At 37.1% G+C, this 13,694-nt stretch overlaps 1 protein-coding gene across 18 annotated transcripts in view; it reads right to left on the reverse strand.

The window, feature by feature from the left end:
- Nucleotides 1-13,694, reverse strand: part of STAU2 (staufen double-stranded RNA binding protein 2) — a 256,673-nt gene that overhangs the window by 92,979 nt on the left and 150,000 nt on the right. For 7 of the 18 annotated variants that reach the window (XR_006103436.1, XM_042462309.1, XM_042462318.1 and 4 more), the window contains 2 exons: nucleotides 12,369-12,467; nucleotides 11,535-11,648 (listed from right to left, as the gene is read on the reverse strand). The exons of 2 other annotated variants lie outside the window; for them this stretch is intronic. Coding sequence is in view for 12 of the 16 variants with exons in the window: in XM_042462309.1 (XP_042318243.1) it covers nucleotides 11,535-11,648; nucleotides 12,369-12,467 (213 nt within the window). In the remaining 4 variants the exon portion in view is untranslated. Of the gene's footprint in view, nucleotides 1-9,977; nucleotides 10,012-11,534; nucleotides 11,649-12,365; nucleotides 12,468-13,125; nucleotides 13,321-13,694 lie in introns of those variants that run through there. 9 more of the 18 variants (XR_006103437.1, XM_042462311.1, XM_042462321.1 and 6 more) reach the window with 5 other exon arrangements.

The raw sequence follows: 13,694 nt of genomic DNA on the forward strand, positions 1-13,694 counted from the left end.
ATTATAATGGGGCTTGAGTGCGGCGGCGCAGCAGCACACACCATTCATTTTTCTAATGGAAGGGGGGGGGTTCCGGACCCCCAGATCCCCCCCTTGGCTACATCCCTGTATCTACCTTTCCAAGTGCTAGACTCTTCTGATTTCATGTCTGCAGTCTCCATTCTGATTAATGGCTGTGCCAAGGTATGGAAAAACTTGAACTATTTTAATGTCTTCATTGTCTTCTTTAAAATTATGTAAATCATCCCTAGTCATTATTTTTGTTTTCAAAGGGGCTGTACAGATTATAAGAAAGGGGCAGCCAGAATCCAGCTCCTTTCCATGCCACTGCCAAGGCACCATTAGTGCCCTGGACTGGCGCAGTGATCTCCTGTGCACCGTGCCATTTGGATGTGGCACACAAGGCACGTCATTGGCACATGTGCCATCTGAATGCGTGCGTGCACAAAATGGTATTGGGAGAGCACAGAGTGTAACAGAAGCTCTGGTCCCTCAAGCCCTAATTTTGGCCGTCTGTAACGGGCCTTAATGTTCAACTTTAATCCTGCCTTTGCCACTTTCTTTCTTAGGCCTGTTACAGACAGCCAAAATAAAGCTGCTTCGAGTCACAGTGGAGGTATGGTATTTCAATGATGCATGAGTCCTAAAAGCCACACCAAAGCTGCACTCCAGTCCTTAGGACTGGAGCATGGCTTTGGTGTGGGTTTTGGACTCTTAGGACACATGCATCATTGAAATACCATACCTCCAAAGTGACTCGAAGCAGCTTTATTTTGGCCTGTCTGTAACAGGCCTTAGTTTCTTAAATAATAGTTCCAAGTCTTTTCTATTTTCTGCTAGTAGAATGGTGTCATCTGCATATCTTGCTGATGTTACTCCAATTTTCATGTCTCCTACGTCTGAGTCTCACTCTGCTTTACATATTTGTGCAGCATACAAGTTAAACAGATAGAATGATAAAATGCAACTTTGCCTGATCCCCATGCCCATTTAAAACCATTACATTTTTCAATATTATTTCCAGACAGTAGTCTCTTGTACAGAGTACATCAGGACAATCAAATTTTGTGGCAAACTCATTACTTTAAGAGTGATCTGTAGTTTTTAATCGACACAATCAAAGATTTGCTATACTCTATAAAGAACTGGCTGATTTTCTTCTGAAATTCTTTGGTGTGCTCCATTATCCAAAATGTGTTTTCAATATGATCCTTAGTACCTCTTCCCTTCCTAAATCCAGCTTGGACATCTGGCATTTCTCACACCATATATGGTAAGAGTCTTTGTTGTCGAATTTTGACCATCATGTTGCTAGCCTGGAAGATTAATGCGATGATCCTGGGTTACTGCAATCCCTGGTGTTCCCTTCCTTGGGGACTGGAAAGTTTATAGAGCATTTCTAATCCGTGGGTCATTAATTTGTTTTTAATATTTGTTGACAGATTTTAGTTAGAACATGAGTAGATTCTGTTTATGCAGTGTGACATAGATCTATTGGTATATGATTTGTTCCTGATGATTTCTTTCTCCCAAGTTCTCCGAGTGCAGCTTCCACTTCACTTTTTAAAACTGATAGTTCATCTTCATAGGGGTTCTTCCTCGAATGAATCTGTCATCCTTCCATCTCTTTTATATAGTGCTTCCGTGTACTGTTTCTATTGTATCTTTCTTTCTGCTTGGTCATGTAATGTGTTTCCCTGCTGGTCACAGAGCACCTCTACTCTTGCTTTAAATTTACCTTTGATTTCTTGGATCGTGTAGAAAAAGTCTCTTGTTCTTTATTCTTTCTTTTTTGTTCTCATCTTCTATTTATCTGCATTATTCATTATTACGGCACAGCCAGCCCTCTATATCCACAGATTCTGCATCCAAGGATTCAATCGCCCATGGCTTGAAAATACCCCCCTTGGGGGAAAAAATCCAAAAAGCAAACCTTGCTATTTTATATAAGGGACATCATTTTACATCATTATACACTAGTTCTACATATTGGGACTTGAACATCCATGGATTTTGGTATCCATGGGAGGTCCTGGATACCACAGCAGATCCCAAGGGTTGACTGTAAGTCTCCTTGCCCCTGCACACAAGTTGCATTCAAAGTTCTGACTCTATTTCTGTCAACTTTTTCTTTTGCTAATCATGAGCCCTTGGGTGCTTGAAGAATTTCATCTGTCATCTACTGAGGCTTCTCTTTCTTTTTGGCTGCAGATAATATATTTTCAAATTTTTCCTGGACATTGTTCCTGACTTCAATCTAGAGTTCTTCTGATTCCCAGTCAATTAGGCTTAATAGTCCACATCTTATTTTTTACATTCTCTTTAAATTCTATGGGGTTGGTCTTCACATCATGTTTTGGCACAATGGTTAGTTTAGTGTTCTTCTTTAGCTTCACTCTTAATTTTTGATATTAGTAGTTCATTATGTGTCACAATCTGTTTTTGGTCTTGTTATTATAGAGAGAATGAAGCTTCTTCATTTTATGCTTCCAATTATGCAGCCTATTTGATTTCTATATTGGCCATCGGGTAATGTCCATGTGGACAGTGGCCTCTTTGGTGACTGGAAAATGTGTTTGCAATAAACAAATTGATGGACTTGGAAAATTCAATCAAGTGTTCTCTGGCTTCATTCCTTGATACTAGGCTAAATTTTCCTACAGTCTTTAATTTTGCTCTGCTTCCTACTTTTGCATTCCAATCACCTAGGATTAACAAGAAATCCTGTTTTGCTGTGCAATAAATTTTTTTCTTGGACTCCAGCTTAGAATTTTTCAATTTCTTATTTTTCTGCCTCTGAAGTTGGAGCATAAACTCTGAGTATGGTTATAATGATGCTTTTTCCTGAAGTTTTACTGATTTCATTTGTCAGACTTTTCATTATATCTTTTGACTGCTTTTGCTACATCGCTTCTCACTATCAATGTCACCCCATTTCTTCATAGATTTTCATTCCCTGAATAAAACACCAATTATTTCAGTCAAAATGTCTCATTCCTGTCCATTTTACCTTACTCAATTCAAGTATTTCAATGTTTATACATTCAATTTCTTGTCTAGCATCTCCTGAGTCATGCTTCTTACATTTCATGTCTGTATAGTATGTGCTGTGTAGTTTTGGACTTTCTTTTCACTTCTGAGTGTGTCAAAGGTCCAGTTGCATCATTAGCCACAGCACTACTAGTAGTTGTCCTCTGCTGTACAGTAGCTTGCCCAGTGTCACCTGACTTGGGAGTTTCATTTTCTGGCACTATCTCTTGTTTCATTTTGGATTGTTTCATCATAGGGTTTTTATGGTAAAAGATATTCAAAAGGAGGTTGCTGTACCTCTTTCTGCACAGTACTAAAAAGTGTTAGCTATCATGTCACTGCCATTGTCTCAGAGAGATCCTCTGCTAATGCCATCCCCTGCTACTGGTTCCATCCAATAAGCTGTTTGGCCTATTTGGGCTGGCTCCTCAGCAAAAGCCTGCCTGACATAAGAGATCCTACCATCACCTCTTGCTTTACAGGACCATGCAATCTCACCACTGTAGAAAGATAATGCCATTGATAACATGAGCGAAAGACATCATAATATTGACCATTTTATTTTCTATCCTGTACTTAATAAATTTTAGCATGTGTTTATCTTTTTTTTTTACAATATTGCATGCTGAGTTGATATTTGGACTGAGCTAGCAATGAACTCCTCTTTTTTTCAGTATTCACTGCACTTACAGACTTCCTTATGTAGTTATCTAATAGACATAAGGAAACTGACTATGGGCCTGTAATTTTGGATAACTTTCCTCACCTCCAATCACATCCAGGTTTTTTTGACCACATTTCTAATTCTTTATTTTCATTTTAGTGGTGGAGGTTGTTGTTGTGTTCCTTCAAGTTATTGCCAGCTTACAGTGACCCTAAGGCAATCTTAGCACAGGGTTTTGTTGGCAAGATTTGTTCATAAGGAAGTTGCCTTTGCCTTCTTCTGAGGTTTCTGAGTGTAACTTGCCCAAGGGCACCCAATGGGCTTCCATGGCTGAGTGAGGATTTGAACCCTGGTCTCTCCAAGTGAAGCCACTACACCATGCTGGATCTCCATTTCAGTAGTATTATACAGTATATTAGTTTCATATCGGAGTTCTGAAAAAATCTCAGGTCTTAAGTTATTTGGCTCTAATGCATGGTTACTTTGTAATTTGTCAATCACCTTAAAATTTAATCACTTGAAACTTTTGTTTACCATCTTTAAATGCTTTCCACACTTCAAAAGCATTCTGATGTTGATATTTGCACATTTTATCCCTTTTCTAATGTGCACCATGAATGCCTTCCCTGGCTGCTTTCATGCTTCTAAAACATTTAAATAAATCCTTATGGTTTGTCTTCATTATTTTTATAAAGGCTTCTTTTAACTTCCCTATTTGTCAAACTTGCTGTGTCAAAATTTGAGCTCTAACAGCTGCCCCCTTGCTCTCAAAGGTACATAAAAATGGACTGCATTGCCACACGGACGACCCATAACAGGGAAACACACAGAGATATACACAATAGCACAGACAAGCATAGAGGGTGGTGGAATTCCTTTCACCCCTCACTTATTTGCCTATGGTGAAGGAGGTATATGGCCTGGGAAGCAATTCTTTGTTAGTTTGGGGAAAAAGGTATCAAGCACTCTGTTAACTGTTGCTGTATTGTTATCATCTTGGGCAACCAAGCCAAAACAGCACAGACAAGGTATGGAACAGGGCTATAATGAACAGCAAACTACAGTATTTGGTGATAACAGTGTTAGCAGTGAGCAAGCAGCTGGACTTTGCAGAAAAACTGAGAACACAAAACACGAGGGGCCTGAACTGGAAGGGAAAAGATGGCTCTAAGCCACCTGTCTGCTTCTCCTGTGGTGAGGCCACTCCACTCCACCCCCAGTTTAATTTTAAACATAAGGTAAATGATGATGCTCTGAATTATGTTGGCATGAGCCATCTCTTAGCAACTTCTCTACTGTGTGCTGAAACTACGTTTCCACTTAGCAATCTCAGTTCTTCCTTTATGTCACCATGACAAGGAGAGAATGATACAGAAGATAGTTTTCTGTTCTGAAACACTCAGGGATTTTCTTTCTGTCTTCGTGAAATTCCATGTTAACAGAAAAATATCATATAAAGTTACTTTGTTGGTAAAGTTGCTTTGGTAATGATGGCAAAGTCACTTTGTTAAAGGCTAACTTCACAGAATTTTACAGCCACCATCGTCATTAAACCATATTAGCTGAGAATTCTGGAAATTGTAGTACAAACAAGTAATTTTGCAATTTTTTCAGTATACTTGATCTCCGAGGTTGTATTATTGTTATGATAACAGGAAGGGTAGATGGTGTTGACCATTCCATATGTATAATAATGATGAAATTAACATTCTAATGTGCATTTTATAAGTGATATTCTTAAAGCAGGAAATACAAATTCAGAATGGAAAAAGTATATAACCACTGAGAAACTTTAAAAGGATGAGACTAGTTTTTTCTTTAAATAAGTTTAATAAATTGAAGTAAAAAAATGTATGCAGCACACCTGCTTATAACATCTAAAACAAATGTACAATTAACATTAATTAATTGTTTAAGTTAGTTTTTTTAGTTACTCTGTCTTAACTTTCAGGTACCAATTAAAGCAAATCATTAGCTAGGATATAATCAGACCTTTTTTCTATAAATGCAACCCTAAGAGATGGTCACACCTCTTCCATAAGAGCAAGCTTTAAAAGATTTTCTCCAAGAACAATCTGTTCTCTATGCTACAATTTTTACCATGAGAGAAACAAAAATGCCTTAGTTCAACCGATGACTTCACTAACTAGTACATACCAATCTCAGTCAGGTGGCAGATGGGGAAATCTTCTGTTCAAAAAGTTGATAGGGAGCTCTCTAGGGAACATGGTGTTCCAAAACAACAAACACCCATTAACCAAAATCAAGATCCAGCAGATGCAAATGAAAACCACCCAGGGTGAGGGGTGGTTTCCGAGCAGACAATGGATGATTAATTAAATAGATACCCTGAGGCCTTGCCATTCAACAACAGAACAATACACAGATTAACATGCAAATCACTTCCTCTCAAGCAACAGTATATATACCCAACTCTTTCCCATGCCAGCATTCTCTGAAGATGCCAGCCATAGCTGCTGGCGAAATACCAGGAATAAACTCTTCTAGAACATGACTTCATAGCCTGAAAAACCCACAAAAAACTATGAACATCCACTGTGTTGCACAGGGTTATGATCAGTTTCCCTTACAATATCAACATCATCATCTTTGGAAGGGTGCCTTCATTAGCATGCTCCCTGAGTAACCAAATTTCTTTCTTAGGGTTTTCAGATCAGAAGCCAAATAGGCTTGCAATGTGACATCTTGTTGCTAACTGAATGAACGTTATCAGTGAATATATAACAGAAAACCAAATTACCACAGGATTAGCACTTTGCCTAGTTTCACCTGTACAGAAAGAAAGTACTGTATATAAGAAATATTCAGAAATAAATGACAGGGAAAAACTGGTGGAAGGAAGGAAGGAAAGAAGGAAGGAAGGGGAAAAAGATAGGGCAAGAAATGGAATTAGTTTGCTCTGAATTCTCTTGGAATATGCATGCCTTGCTTTAATTGCATTTCAGCAGTATTATGTGGTAGGTATAGTGACAGTAGGATGTTTTAGTATTATACAATCTGAGGTTTATGTTTTTTTTCCTATTTATTCCCTACCTTTCTGCCAAATTTTTTTAAGGTGGTTAACATTAGTAAAGCATGTACTGAAAACAAGATCTTCACAAAAACACACAAACATATTAAAACTGAGTACTAGACAGCTCACTAGTTTACACATCAAGGCTCTGCCTGAATAGAAATGTCTTTATGTGCTGGGAAAAAACAACAACAGATAGGGACTAAACCTATTATTACATGGAAGGGAATTCCAGAATCTGGGAGCAGCCATCAAAAAGTTCTCCTGACCAGACATGCCTACAAGATTGGTGGAATCAAGAGAAGAGGTTCTTGCAATCATCTTAAAACCTGAATATGTATGTTTTTTTAAATTACACAAAGAGTGGCTTTCAAATTTTTCTCCATGATATAACTGGATCTAGTATACGCAAAATGATTGTATAATCCACAAGCTACGCAATCTTGTTTGTCCAGGTTATACTCATCATATGGGGTCATGTAATTTCGCTGAGTGACAAGTGAAAAAAAATTAGATGACAAATAGCCTCTTGGCAAGATAACAATTATTTCTTACATGGCAAATGTACAAACTATTGTTAGGAATGCAAAATGATCAAGGAAATGATACATGTGTTTCTGTGGGTGGAACAGATTTATATAATTAGTTTTAAAATTGAGCAATTTCACTGAGCAAGAGAATAAATAAATAAACTTCAAATAAACCTTATTCTTATACCCCGCCTTTCTGCTGCAGCAATCAGAAAAACTGGTTACACAGAAATCAGATCAGTTACCTACAGAATTGATATTTGGTACACACATGAACATTTTCTGTGAGCTCTACATTCCAGGCCCAGTGAAAGTAAAATTAATATTGCATATCACTAAAAGTATTTTAGTTTTGACAGAATTGTTTACTTAAACTATTTGCGGAGCTGGAAAAAAGTTGTTTTCTTGGTCTACAGTTTCCAGAACTGCCCACCAGCATGTCCTAGTCCATCTCCTGTGTGCAGCCATGGTGACATACTGGAGAAGGATGGTTGCCAGTAATAGAATATAAATGTATAGGAAGGGGGGTAATAGATGATAAGTAAATTAAATACATCAACCAGCATATGGGAAAGAGAAAATATCCCTTTCAGCACACAGATGTATCTGAAGATCATAGTAAGCTACTAGAAGGGGGAAAAACATAACAAATTATTGTGGGTTAGACAGAACAGATACACTGTTGCTGCCTTTGGACTTTGTTTAAGTTTCCATTTTCCTTAGAAGGGCAGGATCTCCAAAACAGTTACTTCAGTGGTTCAGACTGCTTTTTGTAATGTTACACTGATATGACGGTTGGAGACATTCTTGGGCAGGGATAAATTGTATACAAGATTGAGAAACTAGTATGTCTAGAGCTGAACTATTGTAATGCACTCTGTCTGGTGTTACTCACGGTTAGACTGGAAGCTGCAGTTGGTGAAGAATGCTTTGGCTAGGTTTTTGTACATACAACCCTTGCAAAATGACCTAACAACGATTTAAATTTTGGTTCATAGGCTCAGATGACTGTCTTCTCCTTTACAGACCCAGTAGGCCCTTAAGGTCGCAGAGGTCCTACAAGTAATGCCACATGCTTCTGAGGTCTGACCAGAACTTGTTCAGGTTGGGCATTTATTAGCATTGTTCCACTCAGGATGAAAAATACCTTTGCCTCTAAAATTCAACATGGCCTAGAAATTTTTAACTTTTACATATGTTGAAAACACACTACTTTATTTGAGCCTCTTCCTGCAAAGTAGAATCTTCCATCTTTTTAGTGGACAACACAAATATTTTAATTTTCTGCAGTTTGTTTATTGAATGTTATTTTATTAGCCTCTTTGAAACTGTTAGGACTAAACCCTTTATAGGTATTTATAAATAAATAGTTGTTACTAGGACATTAGGTAGCTGTCAAGCAATGAGAAGATCTAATAATAAGACTGTTCTTTTATTTGTTGCTAAAACATTTTCTTTCAGGAAGAATTCTCCCATCTATTGGGAAATATAATGAAAAGGGCAGGCAAGATGGAGGTTAAGGCTTTGTGGTAAAACCAGACACTAGGGTTGGGACTTCTAAAAATAGCAATAAGCAATCCTCTGAGAAAAGTTTAGCAACTGGGAACTAAACTGGCCAAGTGTGCCAAAGAACACAAAGAAGCTTTTCATTGCAATTAGGGTTAGTTATTTATTCTTCTGTTTATGCATTCCTTGCTCATTTTGAACACTAAATAACAAAATATATGGAAATTTAGTAATAATCAGGCTTACACTAACTTAGGAAACAAGCAATATTTTTTAAAATCCTAAAGTCTTTGTGTATGTGTTTTTGGCTGAACTGGATGTTTTGAGAGACCTAGTGCCATTCAGTGTCATAGAATCATAGAGTTGGAAGAGACCACAAGGGCCATCCAGTCCAACCCCCTGCCATGTCTCTTATCCCCTCTTCCTACCATCTAAGGAACATCCAAAATGATTCATTATGCTGTGTATTTTCCTACCCTCACATCACATCACATCACTGACTGCTGGGAACAGGGACAGAGTTATGAATGTTTTACATATGCACTGGGTTTACCTAGTCCTCATGATGAGACAGGAAAGACTTACAGACTGGTAGCAGCACTACCTCTCTTGTAGTCTAACTCTAAATCCCTTGGTTTACATTCTAAATACATTTGGGATACAATTAATAATGTGTTTATGCAGAAGAGATATTAAATTCTACACAAATGGATGGCTTTTCTATGCTCTGTGCCAGAGAAAGATCCAGCTGTTGCCAGTGAAAAGCAAATACTCTGTCATATATTTCCTATACATGAAGCAACAGAGAAATTAACTTAATATGAAACAGAAGATAAAGAACAAGAATAGGCTTGGTGTATTATGGTTTGTATATAACAGTACCAGGAACAGGACAGACAGTCAGAAATAGCAGACCATAATCTGCTAGGCATATGTAAAAAACGTACTGGATTACTCTCATAACTGAAACAGTATGACTAAAGGCCAGATTTTGCATGGTGAAAGGTGAAATTTGTCAAATAAGCAGCTTACATTTGACAGCCAAAAGTATAGTACTTGAAAATTCTTCTGGTGAGTTAACAATAACTTTTAAATAATTTCTGTAATTGTTTTTGTATTCAATATGATGGGGCTACCTTTCTGAACATGGGAAGATCAGCAAAATGTCATGAGAAAGCCATAAGATCTTTTAAAGATCTTAAACATAACTAACCATAGTTTATGTATCAAGACCTATGGGTGAATGGCTGTGAAAGAAACAAAATATTAGGAATGAATATGGAAGAACATGCAAATGAATATCAAGAATCACAATTAGATTTTATAACAAGCCACTTCACATTAGAAAACTGTTGTATTGCTGTTACGCAACATTAAGCTAGAAAGAGAGATATAAATGTAGAGACTTCCTAGGTCTACATATCTGTATTCCTTTCTATATCCTAGAATATCCTTTTTAATATGGCGTGGGAGCAGCCAGAATGATTAATAGCTGAAGCTACTATTTTATCAAAACCCATGTTTGATTATTTTACACCTTCAGCTTTTCAGGATTTCAGTGACTAGTAATTTTCTGCTTTTTCATCTATTGACTTAATACTTCTACATTTATGTTTGTTGTACTTATTTATACTTCTTTATATAATTTTAAGCTTTGGGTGTTGAATAACATTAATTACCCACCCTGTGTATCATTTTTTTCTCAATCCCTCCTACCCTTTCTTGAATTATATTGGTATCATTTAGATTTCAGTCATAATACATTCCTCATTGCTTGCTGACTGATTATTCTGAAGCACTTAATTACCATAACTTGTTGGAATTTGTTTTGAATGCTTAACTTGCTGCAGTGTGTAAGTGTGTGTGTGTGTGTGTGTGTGTATAAATATAAAGAGAAAAATAACTGGTCTGACATCACACAGAAGGATAAGTAATTTCTAGTTTTTTTGGGACAGAACAAATACTTCTGTGCAATTATGTGGTAAGAAAAGCAGTATCCACTACTTTGAATTACCTTCTTAATAGTTTATAACTACTTCCAAAATATTAGAACTTGGAAAATCTTAGGAAATTGACAGTGAATTCACTGCTAACAAAGGGTAATAAACAACACATGCAGTTAGTCACAAGCTTCGATGGCGTTCAAAACTATTATATATATTAATGGATGACATGTCTATCAGCAGTTGTTTTCAATTACAGCTAAAAACAAGTTGGCAGAAAATATATTTATTATGAGATTTTGGAGAAAATTCACAAGGAATGCTCCTGATCTCACCATGCATGCAGACTGGAGGTAGATGGAAAGTAATATTTGAACACATGACCTATTTTATTTTGGAAGTCTATGGATTACCAGGGAATATATCAAGAGTCCAGGCCATTTTTAAGTGGCTATACTGGCCACAAACTACTTGCTCATCATTTAAAGTCTTAGGTCTGAGATGCTTACTACTATGTATCAAGAACACAAATACATCTTCAGAGATTAGTACAGAAGTAGTGATAGAATGCTCAGATTTTTACAGCTAATGAAAGCAAATTAGTTTTGATTTTTCATTATGCATTACAAGGAATAAGAAAGTGAATGATCTATTTTGCCTCATAACAACATAACTTTTAAAAACCTATTTTTAATTATAACATAATTATAATTCCAGAATAGAGATGCCTAAAATACCACTTTGAGTTATCTAAATGGTATCTTTGACACAGCCTGTAGAAAGCAATAGCCAAAAAGAGGTAAATAGCCAGTTAGATCTATTTATACCTGGTCATGGCTGTCTTCAGTGGAGTTTCCAACACCATGGAAAGTCATCTGCACAGGAGACAGTGTCAAACAGGTAATGCACTCTTTGCCATTTTGTCTGTCACTGTAGTGTACCTATAACAGAACAGGATATGCCATGTTGATAAGATCCAATTACTCAACAAAGTGATTCCTAAAATCAGATTCAAAGAGTTCTGAAGCACCTCAGAATTTCTTAGTCTCATCCCCATGTGGGTCTAATAGAGCGTCCTGACTAGGGCTTTAACTCTGGAACAGAAAATGAGCCATGACTGAGAAAATCAACCAACTACTTGCTAAATGGAAATATAAAAGCAACTACTACAAACTTGTAACACTGCCAGCTGACCTGGTCCACAGGGGTAAAAACCCAGGGTGCTGCCAACCATAATGCAAATGACAAGTAAGTAATCACTGAATGTCTTCTGTGGTCACCTTATCTCTCCTTAGCATTCTGGAAGGCAGCTCTATTTCCTAATGGTTCACTCTGAGTGGACTATAAGGAATGATTGGCAATGATCCTTACTTCCACCCCTAAACTGTCCTTTTGGCAAAGCAAAGTTACTCTATGCTAACAGAAAACTGATTTGAGAAGGTTGAATAAACTCTGCTGATAATGCTGACAGCTGGTCTAACTGCAGATGGGATCTCTCACATACATGTGCAGCAACACGCATATTTAAATTATGTATAGATATACCCAACACTTGATAAATGTTTTCTGGACTCTTTCGCATATCCTCCTCCATTACATGCACACCAAGCAAGTCTGCTAAATTGTTTGTGGCTCTCTGCCAGGAAAACCATAATACTTAACTTAGAAATGAAAGGAGACTCTTCTTGTACACAGTAGCTTAACTCTGAATAATCAAAAGAGATGTGAAGGCATCTGACTTCCAAATCTAAACAGAAATTCTGTTATTACAAAAAAAAAAATGTTTTAGACAGTCATGTCTAGGATGTTCCAGCTGTGTCTCTAGTATTCAGCAGTTCATTTCAATGGGTTTTAAAAGTTTTACTATTTCATCAGATTTTTGTTACATGTAGGAAAAACTGTGTTGTCACTGATCCCCAGAAGTAATTTTTCATGTACCAATTATGCAAAATCAGTAGAATTCTCCTCGCCCACCCAATTGGAATGACTTCTTCTTCTCTTGTATTAAGTCTTTTTAAAAGTATGTGTCTGTGTATCACTGCTTGTATCTTGCTTCTTCTATTGTTTCCTCTGCTGTAATATTCAACCTTCAAATGCTGAATTCTACTTTTATTCACATTATAAAATGCAATTAGTTGGGAAATGTACTGTGATGTTGTAAATAAAAGAAAAAGTACCAGGTCTGCCAGTACCAGACCCACACACACCCTGCCCAACTGTGATTTACTTGCCATAGCGGATCCAGCAGAACTGCCAGTAAGCAAAGGAAAAGGGCAATATTGTTCATGCTGTCATGTTTCAAGACATATGACATTATTCCCAAGCAGCACACACATCTCTCATTATTACAAGGAATACATGTGCATATGTGTGTACAGTAAAAGAAACAATTACTAAATATTACTAACATATTTTTACCTTGCAACTCAGTGACCTGAAATTGGTTTCAGAGGCTCTTATGATTTCACAGTAATGCTGCTCTTGATGGGGAGATCAGATAACATTCACTGTCAGAACTGCAATCTTTTGTTGTTGGTGAAGTAGAAATCCTCTGGCAGCCACTATATCTATTACTTTGGCTGTTATTGTTAGAAGGCAATTGTGCCAGTCTGCCTGAAAACAATTTGGTGATTATTTCAAATGATACTTGTCAGTCATTTCAGATGTTTGGTTTACCTTGATTTCAGCGGCAGCCACTGGCTTCCATGCATTGAATTTGCTCTGGATTTTAGTCCAGTCTTTAAAAGACTTATCCAATGTCCAAACATCTATCCCAAAAAGAGGTCCAGGACCTTTGAAACTTTGGACTAAAATCCAAAGTGGATTCATCTCACCATTGACCCAGAGGCCGCCAGCCCTACTGCTTGACTTGTAATTAATTTTGTCTCCTTCTTTGAGGCATTAACAATCTATGCAACTTTTTCCTATTTAGGATCTTCTGTCATTCTATATGCCCTGCAGCCAGTAGGCTAGCAGACTGTGTTTTT

The sequence above is a fragment of the Sceloporus undulatus genome, chromosome 4, assembly GCF_019175285.1.
Source record: "Sceloporus undulatus isolate JIND9_A2432 ecotype Alabama chromosome 4, SceUnd_v1.1, whole genome shotgun sequence".
In the NCBI taxonomy this organism is placed as follows: Eukaryota; Metazoa; Chordata; class Lepidosauria; order Squamata; family Phrynosomatidae; genus Sceloporus; species Sceloporus undulatus.